This window comes from Ascaphus truei, chromosome 3 (assembly GCF_040206685.1).
Source record: "Ascaphus truei isolate aAscTru1 chromosome 3, aAscTru1.hap1, whole genome shotgun sequence".
NCBI classification, from domain to species: domain Eukaryota; kingdom Metazoa; phylum Chordata; class Amphibia; order Anura; family Ascaphidae; genus Ascaphus; species Ascaphus truei.
The window spans coordinates 22,744,662-22,764,661 of NC_134485.1; the positions used below are offsets into that span (position 1 = coordinate 22,744,662).

The following is a 20,000-nucleotide window of genomic DNA, read 5'->3' on the forward strand; positions in this document are numbered from 1 at the left end:
AGCAAATTACCAGCCCTTATTTGATATTTACCCCCCAGCTGTTTTCTTTTTTTTTATTTACATTTTTATTTTAAAATGTAGTAATTAAAGTAGAGTATTCACATGGGAACCACTGCTGTCTACTCCTATTTACTCAACCCTTCCAGGCAGCCCAGAGCGGTTTCCCATAAAGACTTCAAAGAGACTTGTCCAATAAATAATTTTATCCTGATCGTCTGTAATAAGGTTCTTGGAAGTCTAGTAACCTCCCACAATGAGTGGGAGGGGCCAAGTACCTCCCACAATGAATGGGAGGGGCCAGGGACCTCACACAGTGAGTGGGAGGGGCCAGGTACCTCACACAATGAATGGGAGGGGCCAGATACCTCTCACAATGAGTGGGAGGGGCCAGGGACCTCTCACAATGAGTGGGAGGTGCCAGGGACCTCACACAATGAGTGGGAGGTGCCAGGGACCTCACACAATGAGTGGGAGGGGCCAGTGACCTCACACAATGAGTGGGAGAGGCCAGTGACCTCACACAATGAGTGGGAGAGGCCAGGGACCTCACACACTGAGTGAGAGGGACCAGGGACCTCACACAATAAATGGGAGGGTCTTGTTCACTTTTGTTTAAGGCTACATTTTTAGGAATGTAAATAAAGACATTAAAATTCAGTGATCAGATAAAAACGAAATGGTACAGAATGGTGATCTTCAACAATACTCAAAAAATACAGATAAGCAGGGAAACTGCACATATTGTCCTACTCTTAGGGCAGTCTCACTTAGGTTACAAAAATACTGAATTTGTAAGAAACCTCTGAAAATGTGCCTTTATGGTTTCTTTAAGAATGGAATAGATTGCATGCTATATTTACTAAGAAGTTTAACTCCATAAGATCCCGTCCATGCTGGAAGGCAACGTGCAGCCCAATCACTTGAATCGGTTTCAAAAGACCATATGTACTATGTGGTGCTGGAGGGGTGTCTAATGGAGTAGCCTTGCTTAGTAAATATGGGCCTAAAGGTCTTAACACCTGGCTCGCCACTCCCTTTCATATGATGAAGCAGAGGGCAGTTTGCCTATGGAAGGACAAGGAAACCCCTCAGCACACCGCGGGTTAAATTTACTGTGCAGCGCTATGTCAGAAGGCACCTTATGGTTCATTCATTTACTTAGCATTAAATATAAGCCAGGGCAGTAACACACAAGTTACATAAGCAACTACAAATATCCTTCTCGTGTTACCATGTTTACAAACGAAGGCCTTTGAAATAAATTGTACACCACTTTAACCCATCACTACGAACACAATTCATTAAGGGTTAAATTATTACTTCTGCTTCTCATTCTGGTGAAATACTTCTCTTATGAAATTATATATTCCTCCAACATTATTTTCTCAGATTCCCTTTTTTTTATTATTAGTTTTAATTATTCAGGCTGTAACATGTATGTTAGATAATATTATTTTGGGTTCATTATAAATATCACTTTGGAGTCTATGGCCCAGACCCACTAAATTGTTCTAAGCTTTAGCACAGCTCCGTTCCCATCCATATGCCCTTGTGTGGTTCTGGGCCTATGTATCAGTGTAGAGAAACATGTGTTTAGACTCATTGTTACTACGTTTTCAGAGCGGCATCTAATGCTGTACAGCGGGGGTTTCAAATTCAGTCCTCAAGGGCCACATACATGCCAGGTTTAATGGTTATCCCTGCATCAGCACAGGTGGCTCAATCAGTGGCTCACTCTTTGACCTGTGCTGATGCAGTGATGTCTACAAAACCTGGCCTGTTGTTGGCCCTTGAGTACTGAGTTTGAGACCCCCACTGTAAAGTATGTTATACTTACTGTATGCCACTTCAGACATGGAGGATTGGGGGGGGGGGGCAAAAATAATGGTGCAGAGACACAGAATGTGATATATCTCATTATAATGCTGATCGATCCGTTGTCCTGTGATCTATCAGCGAATATTAGGCTTGGGGGTTCACTAAATGACTGCAGAGGAGTATTGACTCTTGAAAATGCTTGTTACGAAAATGTAGTAGTGGAAAATGACTGAGCACCGCAAAAAAAAAAATTGATTAAGGGCTTGAGGCGAGTAACATTTCAATTATTTAATAGGCATAATAGCCAACACGAACAATAACATGGGTCCTCTGACGCGTTTCTCTCCGTGAAGGAAATTTATCAAAGAGTGACCGGTGCTCTGAACTGCCTCCAGCCTTAATCTTTTTTGCAGCGCTCAGTCCTTTTCCACTACTACATTTTCGTATCTCCAACTAGGAATGAAGCACGCACATCGGAACCAGGCGGGAGCAGCTGTGTTGTGAGTACAGTCGCAAACTTCTGCATACAGCTGATTTTCATATTCTGTAGCCAGTGTGATCACAGCTTTCCACTCACCTACACGGAGCAGGGGGAAGTGTGTCTCGCACTCATAAGGGGGCTCCTCCAACACAGGCTCACTCGTGAGTAGCTGGAGCAAGTTTTTCCTTCCCCCCCCCTCCTCTTCCACACATTCTCCGTAGTATACTGTACACATTATGAAGTGGCTGCCGGATTACTCCACACTTACTTGGCTGAACAGATGGACTTTTACCACATATTGCCTATTCATTGAGGTTCCGAACTTTTCCTATATTCGGATTTCATATTACAATTTTCTACATGTTTGCTTACATGCATTTTTACAGACTGGATTCGTCAAGTTGTTGCAGCACCGCTAGGTATGTATGTCCCATTTTTCTCCACAAATGCTTGTTACATTAGAATACATTACAAATGTCATTCAGAGTGGTTTAAAAAAAAATGCTACAAGTATTTTCTCATAGTACAGAACTAATTATTATTATTTTTTTTTAAACACATGTCCTGTAGGATATTGCTTGGTCTGCAGCTTTAAAATGATTATTTGAAATATGCATAACCCGGGTGAGAAATATTTAGTGTAAGAGCACTTTGATTTCCTGTGTTTTGTTAAAAAAATTGTTGAAGGGCCTTCAAATTCAAACATAATGAAAGAAAAGTTAAACACTGCATGTAGCCTGTTGCTTTAGTGAGTGATTTCATTTGACTGGTTTTCCAGGACACCTAAATGTGACCTGTGAGCGAAACACCTGATATCATCTAGGATTTTTAATGAAACACAGAAATGCCCTGGATCCATTGTCTATTAGTGCAGCAGAAAAGCAATGGCCAGAATTATGAAGCCACGGCAACCGTTTTGCTCCTGCGCTGGCTACTGCTGTTCGCCTTTATGGCAAGTGGCTGCATCAGTCTATATAAATGGTAGCTTGATCCTTTACTGATAATCACTGCTGTGGGTTTGCAAAATGTAAACTAAAAGTTACTATGTGCTATTTAAATAATACTTCATCAAGTGATAGCAGGTTTCTTTAGCAAAGAAGGGTGGGGAGCCGTGTTGGTCCTTCCTTCCATGTAGCAACAAAGGATGGAGAGGGAGTCGGTGGTATGGTACCTTTATTGGACCAACAAGTAGTTGATATGTTACAAGCTTTTCAACTTCTCAGTAGGGTAGGACCCGATGAAGGACCCCGAGAGGTTGAAAAGCTGTAATAGATCAATTACCTGTTGGGCAATAAAAGGTATCGTACCCCCTACTCCCTCCCTTGTTACTACAGGTTTTTGTAGAAATTGTTGTGCAACCTCAGAGAAAACATACTTGTAGGTTCAAAGGGAAGAAGAATGTGCACGATAATTGTTATCCTATTTTTCCTCCCCAAATCTCCCAATTTCTTGGGATAATTTTTTTATATAAATCTGATGCGTTTATTATTATTATTATTTTTTTTGGCACTGGGTGTAGCCCCAGTTTCGTATTCGAGACACTTTAGTAAATACATCAATTTTTTGTTGTTCTCCAAGGGAGTTCTTCTTGACATTGTACAGATGTAGTGATGCGCATTGTTGTTGGAGCCGCACCCCTTCTTTACATCTACTGCTGGCGCCTTTTCCTTCCTAAAAACGGCCGTGCTGTGTTTCAATGTACTGCGGTCTGCTGGCACTTCCACTTTATATGGTCGTTCCTAGAGAGATTACAGGACACCAACGCTGGATGTGGATGGGGCTCTACGTCCATGTGGATCGGGCTGGCTGCTCTGTCGCAGTGGTTCCAAATCCGCCCCTAGAAAATGATCAAATATCATACATGCACGAACAATATACAGTGTATATATATATATATATATATATATATATATATATATATATACACACACACACAGTATATATATATATATATATATATATATATATATATATGTAAACTTTATATTCATTTTAATTTACATTTAAAAGTGACTGATGACATGTTTCCACACAAAAAAAAGAAGAGGGGCAGCACAGAATAAAGTCGTACTGACTCATCTACGGCATATTCTGCATACAGCCAAGGCCGGTGCAAGGTTATTCAACACCCTAGGCAAACATCCAGCCCCGCATCCTCCCTCCCCCCTTGAACTTTTAGATTTTTTTTATTAATGTTATTATAGCCCCAATCTCTCTCAGTCCCCCTCCTGTCTCACCCCCTCCCACTCCTCCTCCTCTTCCTGTCTCACCCCCTCCTCCTCTTTTACCCCCTCCTTTTCCTCTCTAATCCCCCTTCTTTTCCTCGCCCCCTCCTCATCCTCTCATCCGATCCTCCTCCATCTCTCACCTACATGGCTTCGGTGACGCAGGGCAGCAGAGGAGGAAGACAGCAAGGGGAAGCAGTGGGGGATGAGGACTGAGGACCAAGGGAGCAGAGCAGGGCAGCACAGGAAGCCAGTGAGGAGCTGCATTGTAGCAGTGGCAGACACCAGAAGTCCTCAGAGGCCATCCTCCTGTGCCGCCCTGCTTGGCTCCTGTGGTCCTCAGTCCTCTTCACCCATCGTCTTCCTGCTCTGTTCTCTTCTCCCACCTCCTCTTCTGTTCTCTTCTCGTACCAGTTGCCTCCTCCTCCTCTGGCGCCTCCCCCGGCGACAGCCTAAGTCGCCTAGTGGTAGCACCGGCCCTGCATACAGTCATCAACTGAATGCCAAGTACATATGAACCAAACTGTAAATGGATTGTGCAAGGTTTAGCTGAACTGAAGACCTCGTATTATGCACTCTAAAACTTTATTTTAAACCAAATAATTACGGTTGGGCAATTTTACTGGTGTTTTACTTCTGCCGCAACTTGATGGGTTTTTATTTTTGATTTGTAAAAAATGAATGGAGAACTTCAAAATGAAGCAGATTTTTTTCCTGGAGAGATAAATTCATTTTTCTGCATAATTGATGAGCCCAAGTGCTTTCAGTTTTTTTTTTGTTTTTTTTTAAAATACATTAGATATTAACTTTTGTGCATACGTTTTTAATTCGGGAGTCCACAAGTTCAGCCAGTTTATTAAAAAAAAAAAAAAAATTATAACGAATTCCAGAGTTTGACTTGGACAGCCAAAAGAAGGCTAAAATTAGCAAATTTCAGATTTCGAACCCATGAACCTGACCGTGCATAGAAATAATACATGCCAAAAACTCCAAATATCTTAAATAGTATGTATAGATTTACCTTGTAAAATACCTATTAGTGTGTAAACCTGTTTGTTGGACTTTTCCTTTTACTGCACTACCCATGTTTTCATAATTTTACAAGTACAGTAATCTGAAGTGTAAACTCTGGACCCTAAAACGATATTGAACTTCTCCACATGACATGGCATCAGGAGGTAATTAGGAAGTACAGCTGGTTAATATGAAGCATACAGAGTCAGGTATTTAGTGATCATGTTAAAATATGGCTTTCACATACCCATGCTTCTCACATAATGTTACTCTCAGCTTTTCCCAAGGCCCACCCAAATTCCAATTCATGGTTCACTGGTGGGCCAAGTTCTTTCTTCATTCCATGACTGAGATGAAAAATGCATTTATTTATTTTTTCGGAGATGGTTGAAAGACTATTGCCATTCATACAAAATACTGGTATATAACAGTATAGAGATTCAAGTATTCATTTAGTCAACTAATAACATGATTAAAAAAAATGCCTTATCTAAAACAATACAGTATATGCTTAACATGATTAAAAAAAATGCCTTATCTAAAACAATACAGTATATGCTGGTGCTGTCTAAAGCATCAAATAAATAACTTAATTGCACTAAAAATATAGAATTAATTGAATAGACAACCAATATACAGGCATACCCCGCATTAACGTACGCAATGGGACCGGAGCATGTATGTAAAGCGAAAATGTACTTAAAGTGAAGCACTACCTTTTCCCACTTATCGATGCATGTACTGTACTGCAATCGATATATACGTGCATAACTGATGTAAATAACGCATTTGTAACAGGCTCTATAGTCTCCCTGCTTGCGCACAGCTTTGGTACAGGTAGGAAGCCGGTATTGCTGTTCAGGACGTGATGACAGGCACATGCGTGAGCTGCCGTTTGCCTATTGGGCGATATGTACTTACTCGCGAGTGTACTTAAAGTGAGTGTACTTAAAGCGGGGTATGCCTGTACTGGTCTTTCAAGGTTGATTTCCCTTCCCAAAGATGACCAAACGGCTACAGCTTTCTCTGAACTATTTAATATCATCAAGAAAAACACTGGTTTAATCCCTGATATTCTTGGTAATATCACAATGACGATAATTGAACGATGTAATGGAATGAAGTATGTGTGGAAAGAACACACAAAAACGGTTGACTGAATTCTTATAGCCCAGGTAATTTTGATACCTCAGATGACTGCTCTGTCTGGGTGCATTTTCCAGCCGATCATTAGAACGCGGTGTTCCGAATGATATTTTATAGTGTGTGATAATGAATATAGGCAAATTTAACTGGGGTGGAGTTTGAATTTTGCAGAAAGGAATCATTTATCGTGTGGTTTAAAAAAAACAACACTTTGGATGTAAAAGAGGGTTAAATTATATTTGGGGCATAGATCAATCATTCAGAAATATTTGGGGGCAGTTATGTTTGGACGTACCGCATACATTTATTTTCAATAAAGACCTTTATTCGTGGAACTAGACCCATCAATAACCTTTTTCCCAGAGCAGTAAACATAAGAAAGAATGGAGAAGTCTTTAGATGGCATATGATGCTTTAAATCTAACTAGTAAAACATTTCATTAGTGGGCAGTATCGCTTGGTAAGCCAAAAATATATCTGTAAACACCGTAGCAATGTAAATAAACTCTTTAGAAGCATTTAACAATCCTTAAAATTAACCTTTGTGTCCTGGGACAAATGACCACATTATTATTTTCAACTGTTGCCTCCTCTTGAAAGATTACTAGATTACTAGTTTCTGTCAAGAGTTAATGGTGTGGGCTAACTCAGGTTACTCCCTTCCCCACCATGTAATGTACGTATGATGTCAATGTAAAGATATATAGAGCCACCCCATAAGTTCTAGAAGCAGGTTCTTCAGAGTTCCGACTGGGGTCCTCACTATAAGTCATGTACTTAGGTTTGTGCGTTTAATAATATTTATTAAGATGTGTCCTGTCATCCATTATTGTTTTCCAGTTAGTAACGTGTCACTTCAAAGCTAGCACGTTAAAGGAATGGGAAACCTAAGTTTGTGGGAGAGATGCAAATGGTCCTGGTCTCATAGGGTTGCCCCGTCCCGCAGCTTGACCATCACTAGGGTTGCCCATACTGTAGCCTGCGCTCCCTATCCCCTGGATAGGGCTGGGAACTACCAGGGGATGAAGTCCCGAGAGTTAGTGTTTGTCACGAGTTTGTCAAGGTACAACCTACTGTATGTCGATATCTGTGAAGTGTTTTAGACGGATGTCAATAAAGCACTTTTTGTTTTATAAAAGTTTCTGGCACGCCTCTTTTCCTATACTGCAATTCACGCCCAGCCTGCACCGACGCAGCTCCCTGTAAGGCCTGAGATACTGAGAATTATCGTTTTACATGATTAACATGATGTGACCTTCTTTAGAGTCAGGTAAGAAGGGTTACACAATGTTAACACTGTAAATTATTTATCTTACTAGCTACTTATGCACTCCATTCTTAGCTGTAATGGCAATATAATTCCTTCCCATGGATAAGAGAAGAGCAATAACTGGTTAATTTCCTAGTGGAAAAGCAGTTTCCACAAACATTTGTTGTCAACAGAATGATTTCATAACGATTAAGGAGAAACAATGCCCAAAGCAACTGGTTACCACGGAATTGTTAAAAGTTAAAGAGGCAGTCCAAAAGGCACTTTTAAAAAATGACTATTTTTTTTATAAGTAGCCTTACCTTTATTGACCTAAGCTGACAATCGATTCGTTCTTCTGTGGTTAGCAAAATCCTGCTTCCCAGTGTTCACTAAATGGCTGCCTTTCAGTTTCAATCAATCCTTCAGACAGTGTAACTCAGCAGCTACAATGTATTCTTATATTACGATGGTAACATTATCTATTGTTAGAGTTTGCAGCTCAAGCTGCTGGGAGATGAGCTAAACCCTATTATAGAAATCAAAGAATACTCAATATATTAAAAGTAATTAAAAATGGCATTAAGAGTAGAATTTTAAAATAATTTTTTTTATGTATTCTCATACTGCAGAACGGATTTATTTTAAGGGAAAAAAAAACCACATGTAATATTTTGCATGGATTGCTCCATTAAAACACCACTAAAAAGGAAGCGTGGGCACTTTACTAGGGTTTTAGTCATGGAACTAAAAATGTGTTAGTGTTGTGGTTTTGGAACTCAGTTGGTTTTGGATTTGTAAAAAAACCAAGCAAGAACATTTTGTTTTATATTTTGAAAAATCTAACTTTGGTGCATACGTTTGCAAGTTTTCTATTCATGATCCCAAATGTTTGCTCAGTTTATTGAAAAAAATGAATCTGAGAATGAGCCTCTTCGGTTCTGGCTCACAGGGGTAGAACCTCAGAAGGTCGCTAATTGTTTAACGTTCTGTTAATGTCAGTTTAATGTATCCTTATCGGAACCGCGTATCCCCAAAGGTGCTCAGCGATGTCCTGGTATTGTCCTTAGAAATAACTGAGCGATACATTTTAACGGATGTTGTGCTTATTCATATGTTAATCACAAGGTAATGCACAGTTTACCTAACAGCGGAGACCCTCAGACCTCCGTTCCTGTTAGCGCATGGGAATAACGGTACGGCATTTAGCATCTACCAAAAGCTGCCGTTACTCACATCTAGACCCTGGTTATCATTGCGTTATTTCGGGGGAATAGCCTAAGAGAAATGTAATGAGTATAGGACTTAACCCTTTCATTACAAAAAGTTACACGTGTCATACAAATGTCTGAAACACATCATAAACTATATTATGTTTTTTAGTGATGAAAGTGATATGAGTGATATGTTTGTGATGGATGGGCATCCTTCATTTTAATTGTACATTAATATAAATGTAATATTAATTAATATTGTTGAGGTATGTATGGATATACATTATTGTACACCCATTCATTATACAGTCATTATTGCATTATATATCATATAATTAAGTGAAAAAGATAATAAGTGTAAAAATGATGCATTTCTAATATTATAACAAGATTTGCATTAGCATTTGGTAACGCACATAAAAACCTCAGTTACTAGCGCTGCCTTAATAACGCAGCTTAAAGTCTGACCCATGCGCACGTCCAATGTATTGGAAAACAAATCTCAGCACTCCAATCATCCCTGTTCCTACAAGTAACGCAAGGATGGTGGTTTTACTAACGGACCTTATTAATGCATATGATTAGATTTGAAGATCCCTGTTAAATGACAGAATAACTTCCATTACTTAATTAAGGTACCGTTATTTGGCGTTATTTAGCGACCTTCTGAATAGTTTGCTCAGGTTCGAAAATTCATTCTGGAGTACAAATCGAACACCCACCCCCACCTCTGGCCTAAATAGTAAATTATGTATAAATGTAGGACCAACAGCAGCAGCCCAACCAATCCACACCCAAACCCTGCCTGCAACACAATGGCTTAAAATTGAGGCTGCACCCCTATTTATATGCTCCTCCTCCCATAAGGTCCCAAGGTTCAACAAAGTATCCGGCCGCTCCGCCTTTCCTTACCGAGCACCTCACAACTGGAACAGTCTACCGGAGACTCTCACAGCCACCACCAGTCTAAATTCTTTCAAAACTAAAGCTGTCCCACACTGATCTGGTCTGTAACTGTTACATACGCCTATAACATATATTATCTCTTACTGTGCATGCAATGTCTTGTACATAATGTATAACCCCGCTCACTTAATGTAACTCCGTATTTCTAACCACGTACTGTATCTGTCATCATAACTCTGTGCCCTATTTTTACTTTAAGAAACCTCTTCGTGCCATTTCCCAATTCTCTTTTCAGGAGATACAAGCGTTTGAAATATTATGCTTTCGGGAGGTTAAAACGGAGCTCTCCCCTGAGCCCAGTACAGTCCAATGGTTACCATGGTAACCTCAGAAGCTAGAGATTTTTAACAACAAAAAAATACTAACATTATTTGAGTTAAATTCATGTAGACGTCTGGGGGGAGGGGGGTGGAAGAGGGGTAGTTTGCTGCTTTAATGCCCAGAATAGGGTCCAATGAGAGCTTGATTTTTGAATGTTCAAAAGTTTTAACATACAGTATAGTATATTACTATAGAAGTGCAACAAATTGTTGTAGTCTGTTATTGCCTCCAAAAGACGGTGTAATCAGTGGTTTTTCGGCCGAGCCAATGTTATACACCAACATTCTGCACTTAAATCCGAGATGTAATTTAAAGAAGACACATCATTTCGAAAGGTATAAATTCAACAAAATATAGTGTTTCGTTTAACACTAATTATATGTTTTCATCAACTTTGTGTTGGGAAGGTATCTGTTTATTTATTTCAACATAGGAACCACGTAACCTCTTTTTCACCTTGAGTTATAACACTAAAGATACAAATCTTTATACATAAATGAAGTGGTAAAATGTGCTTGTATGCATATAAAGGTAATTGTAGCCATTACACGTTTTTGATCGTGGCTCTATGAGACTGAGTATACATGAGATATTAATTTCGGTCATATCCTGGGGCAAAGGAAATGTTGCAGTGTTTTCAATATAAATAAACTAGGTCTTGTAGACAGCACTGCCACTGTCCATCACCATTTGCAAATTAAGATGTGTATATAAAAGGTAAAACCTCACTATGAATAATGTATGAGAAGTAACGTTGGTGGGGGCTGGGAGAGGTCTCTGGCACTCTATGAATTAATAATCCCGTTATTTTAATCATTGTTCTAAAGGGGGGGCGGGGGGAATATATATCTGGTGATCCAAGTAAAAAGGACATTTGGATACTTGTGGTATAATACCTTTGACTAAGTATTGGTCAGGTATGCGTAAGAATCCTGTCTCAGAGAAACATGTGTTCTCTTTAAACTCTCCTGTAATTAATGGGTAACCTTATGTAGCTAAAGCCCAGTGGAGCTTGTCAACAATGTTAATTAATAATATTGTGCTGTAAAAGTTTGACCATGTGTTTTCTAAATATGCATCCACTTCCATGTTAAAAATGAACACTTGCCAATTAACCGGTTCTTTAATGGTCCAGGTGCATGAACTGATTTAATAGAGACGTGCAGGTGTCTTTGACTTTACTTGGTGAAAATTCACATTTTTTTCCCCCCCTGAAATAGTGCTTACCGCAAAAATCCACTTTAAGAATTGTGTCAGTGTACGTGAATAGACTTCCTGTTCAGTCACCTGGAATGACTTTGGGAATTGTATGTTGAGTTGCATTAATATCCCTATATGCCATGGTCACAGTGGCTTAAGTATTGGGATTTTTTAGAAAGGAACGGTCTGTATTTATTAAGCAGTGGGGGGCAAAGTTCATTGTATTCTGTTTTAGGAAGATGTAAGCAACATTGTCTGGATGTAAATGTGACATGTAAATGTGTGGCAAATAGAGAAAGGGAGATAGGTTTTCTAAAATACATCTTTGGCCTCTCATTGAGCCGCCTGTGCTGCAGCTGGGATAGCCTGAAAACCTGGCCTGTTGAGGGGGCTTGAGGACTGGAGTTGAGCACCCTTGATATAATGTATTTTGCTACAGTACATGCTTAATAATAATGTCAAAAATGAGCTTTGTGTAGTTTGTTATTTTTACTGTCACTCCTTGCCATTGACTCCTTGGCCCTTATTGCTCTAGCACAGATCACAGAGCTATTGCACAGAAAGCCCCATTGATTTTAATGGGGTTTTTCCATTTACGCTATTGCCGTTTGCAGAATAAGGGCCATTGTGTTGGATTTGCCCTGCACCAGGTTGCATTTCATGCTGCAGGACATGGTTTCTGATTCTATCACTGCAAACCAAGGTCACTAGCTGAGCTTGTTTGCCTGCCAGCACGTTAACATTTAGGCAGCAATATAAATAATGTTGTTGTTACTTTAACAGGGCCGAGGTTATTGCACTAAGCTACACTACATCATTAAATGATAACTTACCATGTTACATTAACCAGTTTAATTGGCCTGTAACTTCAAGAAGCAGAAGGGAACATGGCCATGGCTTACTAATCATTACCAGAGCCCCCTCTGAGCCCCAAACATTGTTCTGTGAAACACATCCATTTCACTAATCTACACATTGACTGGTTTACTAAAATAACTAGGCAAATACCTTTGATTTGTCATGGAAAATTATGTAAAATATTAATAATTTTAAACACTATTATGCCTTCTACATAAGGAACCCTTGTCTTATTTAGTTGCCCATTTACTCCCACCTCTGCTATAGGCTCTTATATTTTGTTTATATGTACTTTCTGTTAGTTGCACATTGAGTAATGTACAATAAGTTCCAGATCACCCGTCTCAGTCTTTTTGCTCATCTGACAGTTCTCTGCTTCTCCTCCCCATTTATACAGTGGTAGATCGTTTTAGAGATCATATCTACTGTAAAGAAGGTGTTAGAGAGACGTTGACTGTAGCGTAAGAAGTGGGTAGGGCATAGTGATGTTGTTGGCCAATATATCAGCCCTTTGGAAGGTGCATGGTTACTAATGTCCATGTTATTGATATATCCAAATCACAGTTCAAGGTTGAGCGTTGATAAGAAACGGTGCAGGGCAGAGATGAAGACTATTGATTGGAAGGTACCATTCCATGGTGTCAGCCAAAAACCAACCTTTTGTAAACCATTTACCACTCGAATTGGCTTCCCTAAACTAATGTAACCATGTTGAAAGTAAAGACTTTGGCTTATTTTGTTTTTCTCTAAATTAATTACAAATGGCGTTGTCACGGTAGACTCGGTTTTTTAACACATTTATATTTTTGGGATCATTCAACAGGCAAATCAAGGCAGTGAAATAAAATGAGGTTTATTTGGATAAAACCTCGGAAATACAACAAAACACAAAATACAGAAATATACACACTTACTGGGGTCTGGGGGTTGAAATCTAGCCTCTCCTAGGTGCAGGACGCCCGCTTGCAAGGGCTTACCCTGATCGGAACCTTGTTCCGGACCTCCTGGTCCGAGATTCAGCAAGCTATCCTGGCCGCGTCCGCTACAACGATTTGTAGAACTTGGCTGCAAAAGACGGGACTTAGGCTCTGCGAGGCAGACTTTCCTAGCTTCAAAACGAAGCCGGTTGCTCTGTTATTTGGAACAAAGCAACTTTGAAAAGCCCACCTTAGCTTCATCGACTAAAGTCACAAGATGGCCCGGTTCTCTGACTGGGACTTCTCCTTACATACCTTCCGCTGTTCTATGTTCAGCATCAATTCCTCCCTGCCAGCCAATAGAAAATAGGGTCTCGTACTTTGGCTGACGTCAGAGGAGGGGCATGCCAAGCCGGTTCGGGATTCCCAGTGGGCGGGACATACGGATTGACCAATGGGAAACGCATCGACATTTTGCCGCTTCACCCAGTCAATCCATTGCCACTTACTGGGCAGGCTACACTGAGTCTGACAGACCAGAGGGTCCTCCCCGCAGGGGGTCTCTGTTCTCCGGACCCAGTACTCTGCCCTGCCCCGGCCACCTAGCACCCTGACACATCTCAACATCCTGGCTCCTCTTTGAACTACGAACTCTATATAGACATGACGGCGCCTATGCAGATGCCCCGGCCACTGTATAGAGTCTTATTAAAATGTCTAAAACATTATAACATACACTTTAATAAAGTATACACTTTGGGGAACCTTATGCTTATAAGGGAAATGGTTTTGAGATCAATTGGGCTCGAAATCCAGGACACTGGGCTGGCGCGGTGTACAGTAATTCACCCCGCGTATCGGCAAATCATGCCTGCTCGCCGGGGAAAATTAAAGGACTACCGGTAACTTCAGCCCACGAACTCCTGCAAACAAAATAATTGTATTTCTACCCAAATATCCCACCTAAAACAGACACACAATAAATATCACAAGCACAGCTACCCATAGGCTTCGTTAAAGAAAGATCCTAAAGGTGGAGAGAGAGGATGCCAGTCGGATACTGGGTTAGTCAAGCAATTGTTTTCTTTACTCTTAGCCCACCCTGTCCTTATCAGAGGCAAATAAAGATAAGGGGAGGGGAGGATAGAGGAGTTCTGGCTGAGCAAGGGCTTGTTGAACATAGAGTGACATCAGAAAAAAAGGGAGCGGACAGAATAAATCAAACATCTCCCAGATCTCAGCGCACCCTGTTTATAAACCAACTTAAACAAGATTTAAAAATACCTATAGGTGTCATATTGTGGTTATGAATTAAGTACAGTATTTTGGTTTAAAAGACATCAATCACCCACATGTAAACATGTCACTACCATTAGTACACTTTGTTCCTAGAAGGGATAGTCCCTTTAATAATGAGGAATGCTAATATGTTACAGCACTTAAAAACTTTGTTGAAATAGGACTCTTCTACTAGCAAAGTGTGCTAATGAAAACTTCAATAGTAAATACCTTTTGAAGAAGCATCTTGACCTTTTATTGTTAAACATATTGTGAACAAAGTAGTAGTGGGTTAGGCCAATTACAAAAAAACAGACTGTGTCCATTTTTTGTTAACCAGAGATGAAAGAATATCTCAGGATTCCCAGAACTTTGCTTCAGATTCTGTAAAAGCAAAAGATGTTTGCTTTAAATTGCCTCCTGTCAGCACAGACATTAAAATGCCAGCCAAGCAATGGAGTTAACAACTCCTTTATAACACAGCTGCTTGTTTCCTCAGACATGAGCACATCTGGCCCGGTGATGGAGGGTGGCCCACGCCGGCAGTCCGAACCCAGATAGACCCTGCACACTTCGCTCTTCAAGGGGGAGAGGCCTTTGAGAGGAGAGTGGGGGGAGCCTGAGGGAAGAGGGGGAGTCAGAGACAGAGAGGGGCAGCAAAGTCTATGAGGGGGGTGGGGAGGAAGGGTGGGAGAGAGTAGTGGGAGAGGGAAGGGAGGGAGTGTGAGCGGGAGGGAGTGTTAGGGGGAGGGAGTGTGAGAGTGACAGAGAAGGGGAGTGGGATAGGATGTGGGGGGAGTGGGAGAGGTGGGGAGGAGGAGAAGTGGGGGGCGTGGGAGTGGTGGAGGGGGGTGTGTGTGGGAGAGAAGGAGGAGAGTAAGTGAGAGAGCGTGGTGAGAGAGGGAGAGAGAGAGAGAGAGAGAGGGGGGTGAGTGTGTGAGAGAGAGAGGGGGGGGGATGTGACTTGCAGAGATGCTGGAAAGGGGATGCAGACATCTCGCCCACGCTCAAAAACCTGAGACCCTGGTGGAGACTGTAGTCCTTCTGGCCCAGCGTATGTGCATCATACTAAAGTTTGTTGTTGTGCTTCAAGCCATTAAGACCATTTTTAATGAGTAGTGCTAAACTGTATGGACAGTGAAGGGCCTTCAGCTGAGCACCGCTTAGTAAATATACAGTATTATTCTTTTTGTTCTTGATGAAAAGCTCAAATTAGGAAACATCTGATAGAAAAGATGTTAATCTATTTTTGTGAACTTTCACTTGTTATTATAGGTTATAAAATAAACTGCACTGTTTAATTATGTCTTCTTGTCACTTCTTCACCCTGTCTCCCCTTTAGTATGTGTGGGATTTTCACTTTTTGAATTTATGATCGCACCCTGGCAGAATTCCAGAATATATCCCGATATTTCAAGTATGAAATGCATTTGGTAAACTTGCCAAAATGAGTACAGATGTGTCTCTTACTGAAACCTCTGGAATTTGGAGCCCTCTTCCACTTGACTCTTGAAAGACCTACAGATGTAGCAAGACGTATTGTCTCCGGCCCCTGGGACAAGACGCATGGACACCCCGCGGCGCCATCGTGGCAAACGCGTCTCCGTAGCCACGGCTTTTTGCCATCTCAGCCACGGCACTGGAGTCAGTAAGACTTGTTACATCTGTAGGTCACACTTCACATACTGCTCATCTCCTGCAGGTCTCCTGCAGGGGTGCTCAACTCCCGTCCTCAAGACTCCCGAACAGGTCAGGTTTTAAGGATATACCTGCTTCAGCACAGGTGGCTCAATCAGTGGCTCAGTCTTGGCTCAATCAGTGGCTCAGTCTTTGAGACTGAGCCACCTGTGCTGAAGCAGGGATATTCTTAAAACCTGACCTGTTGGGGGGGGGAGGGGCCTTGAGGACTGGAGTTGGCCACCCCTGATTTAGAGATTGCGTTGAAGAATTCAAGATAATATACTCTTAGGCCCCTATTCAGTTTTCAGTCTCTTAAATACACTGGAGAGCTCTTGGGGGGTCTTGAGGACAGGAGTTGAGCACCCTTGATATATTGTTCCCAAGATGTCCTTCACAGGTTGTTCAGCCCCTTCTAAAAACAAAAATGAACTACTGACCGTAATAAAATCAAAGGGAATAAATCTGAGTGATAGATGCCTATTTTCTTCACAAAAATTACACCTGCATTATCGTTTTCTCTTGAAAGATACTTCGGAAGATAATGAAGGTACTTTGTTAGCTCATCGAAAACAAAGAAAAGGAACGTAGATGTGATAAGGACCCGCCCGGAGGGACCTTTCTGGCCCTGAAAGCTTTACATTCTTTTTAACCACAGGTTAGCTATTACAAGGCATCACTTCTACCTTGCTTTCTTTGGAAACATGAGAGGAGTTTGACTTCACTTACAGCGGCTTCTCCCTCCTGTGTCATGTCTCTGTGTTTTAAGCAGGACATTCCGACAGTCAAAGTACCACCGCCTAGCCTTCTTCACTGATCCTCTAGGACAAAGCGGGTTCCACACCGAAAATAAATTACTTTTTATATTTTCCAAAAGTAATCTTCACTTTAGAGATGATTGAATTTAATAGAGCCAATAATCCGGTGAAGTTGTTACCAAATGTTTCATGTTATTGGTTTCTATACTGGCTCATATTGGACTTAAGGAAAGAAAAGAGGTTCAAGCACAAATACCGTGTGCAGTCATCAAAGTGAACGCACTTGTGATAACAGAAATAAATATATTACACGTGGAGGTAGTGCAGCTCCAGAAGAGGACTCAAACCGGCGTCCAAAACAGGTACACTGAAGCAAGGGATCAGAAGCGCAAATACTCCCCCAATATGTGAAAAATAAGAGAAATACAAAATAGTGCAATAACGTATAAATAAGCGCTGTGATGGTAATTGAAAGGTATCGCACTCACAATTGAGAAGTTGAAAATAAGCGTTGTGGTTATTCAGAGTTACCAACTCATAGAGGATACTTTCCAATGAGTACTAGTGGATATTCCTCAGGAACAGGATAGGAAGATGGGGTGATTCCCATGTATGAACAGAACACAGAGGGCATAGATAGTATATATTGTTTTATAAACAGATAATCAAAAGTAAAACACTTCCATAAACAAGTGCTAGAGGTGCAGGCATGTGGAACGCCCGGGTCAGAAAGTGGATGTGATATGGATCTTGTCACTTTTTCCTTGAAATAGCACATGGTGGTGGCCATCCATAGGGAAAGCTAATAAGGTACAAGCAGGGACCAGGCAAAACGTGGTCCTGGATCCTCAGAATGGTCTTCCACACAGCTCAGGGGGGCTCCAAATGTTCTGCACACTCTTACCCTTTAAATTACTGTTGTTCATTTCAAAGAAAATCAAAAAGGCATTTATTCTTTTAAGATTAGTGCATGAAGGAGACAGTTGCATTCTGGTATTACAGGTATTTAAGCCCGGGACGATGCAGACAATCAGAGAAATGCAAGAATGAAGAATAACTAGTTAGAAAGGCAGAAAAGATTATGGTCATGTCACAGATCTCAAGATCAAGTGATTGACAAAACTTCTCTTCTATTTATAGTTCAGAGTCAAAAGTCACGGGGAGGTCCAAGTAAGTAAGGAGGGAGTGCGCGGGGCTAAAGACTGAGAGCGCAGGGCTAAAGACTGAGAGCGCAGGGCTAAAGACTGAGAGCGCAGGGCTAAAGACTGAGAGCGCAGGGCTAAAGACTGAGAGTGCGGGGCTAAAGACTGGGAGCGCAGGGCTAAAGACTGAGAGCGCGGGGCTAAAGACTGGGAGCGCAGGGCTAAAGACTGAGAGCGCAGGGCTAAAGACTGAGAGCGCAGGGCTAAAGACTGAGAGTGCGGGGCTAAAGACTGGGAGCGCAGGGCTAAAGACTGAGAGCGCGGGGCTAAAGACTGGGAGCGCAGGGCTAAAGAGTGAGAGCGCAGGGCTAAAGGCTGAGAGCGCGGGGCTAAAGACTGAGAGCGCAGGGCTAAAGAGTGAGAGCGCTGGGCTAAAGACTGAGAGCGCAGGGCTAAAGGCTGAGAGTGCGGGGCTAAAGACTGGGAGCGCGGGGCTAAAGACTGAGAGCGCTGGGCTAAAGACTGAGAGTGCGGGGCTAAAGACTGAGAGTGCGGGGCTAAAGAGTGAGAGCGCAGGGCTAAAGAGTGAGAGTGCAGGGCTAAAGAGTGAGAGTGCAGGGCTAAAGAGGGAGAGTGCGGGGCTAGAGAGGGAGAGCTTGGTTCAATGAGGGAAAATGGATCAAGTAAACCTGTACTATACACAGAACATGGAAACGTACTATACACAGAACATGGAAACCTGTACTGTACACAGAACATGGAAACTTGTACTATATACAGAACATGGAAACTTGTACTATAAAGAGAACATGGAAACTTGTACTATACACAGAACATGGACATTATGGAGGATGTGTAGAGAAGCCTGTACTATATACAGAACATGGACATTATGGAGGATGTGTAGAGAAGCCTGTACTATACACAGAACATGGACATTATGGAGGATGTGTAGAGAAGCCTGCACTATACACAGAACATGGACATTATGGAGGATGTGTAGAGAAGCCTGTACTATACACAGAACATGGACATTATGGAGGATGTGTAGCGAAGCCTGTACTATACACAGAACATGGACATTATGGAGGATGTGTAGAGAAGCCTGTACTATACACAGAACATGGACATTATGGAGGATGTGTAGAGAAGCCTGTACTATACACAGAACATGGACATTATGGAGGATGTGTAGAGAAGCCTGTACTATACACAGAACATGGACATTATGGAGGATGTGTAGCGAAGCCTGTACTATACACAGAACATGGACATTATGGAGGATGTGTAGAGAAACCTGACAGATATTTACATTAATCCACAAAATGATGAACGTTGGGAGTATCCAAGGTCATACCAGCTGCAAATGTAAAGGTGATTACCCATCCTATAGGCCGTCATTTGTAGTCACAAAATGCAAACAACACATTGTCTGTCATTAAAGAGTATGGTACTTAAAAGTTTAGCAAACATACAGTATGTTCATACATGTACTGTTACAGCTTCAGCAGCACATCATATAGTTTGTACAAATAAACAGTCTTTACAGTACAGGTAACTGAAATCCCTTCTTATATAGCGCTACACATAGTCATTTGCAGACACAATGCATCTCTGCCCCATACAGTAGTGCCGACGATTATTCTAAAACAAACCTGGGGCAATCTCCAAAAAGACCCAGGTACATGCTGGGTATATGCTGGGTACATGCTGGGTACATGCTGGGTACATGCTGG

General features: G+C 41.5%; 1 protein-coding gene across 5 annotated transcripts in view; it reads right to left on the minus strand.

The window, feature by feature from the left end:
- Positions 1-20,000, minus strand: part of KCNJ15 (potassium inwardly rectifying channel subfamily J member 15) — a 56,612-nt gene that overhangs the window by 20,654 nt on the left and 15,958 nt on the right. The window contains exon 2 of one of the 5 annotated variants that reach the window (XM_075593746.1): positions 3,854-4,136. The exons of the other annotated variants lie outside the window; for them this stretch is intronic. Coding sequence (XP_075449861.1) covers positions 3,854-3,894 — 41 coding nt within the window. The 5' untranslated portion in view covers positions 3,895-4,136. The remainder of the gene's footprint in view (positions 1-3,853; positions 4,137-20,000) is intronic. 5 annotated transcript variants of the gene reach the window in all.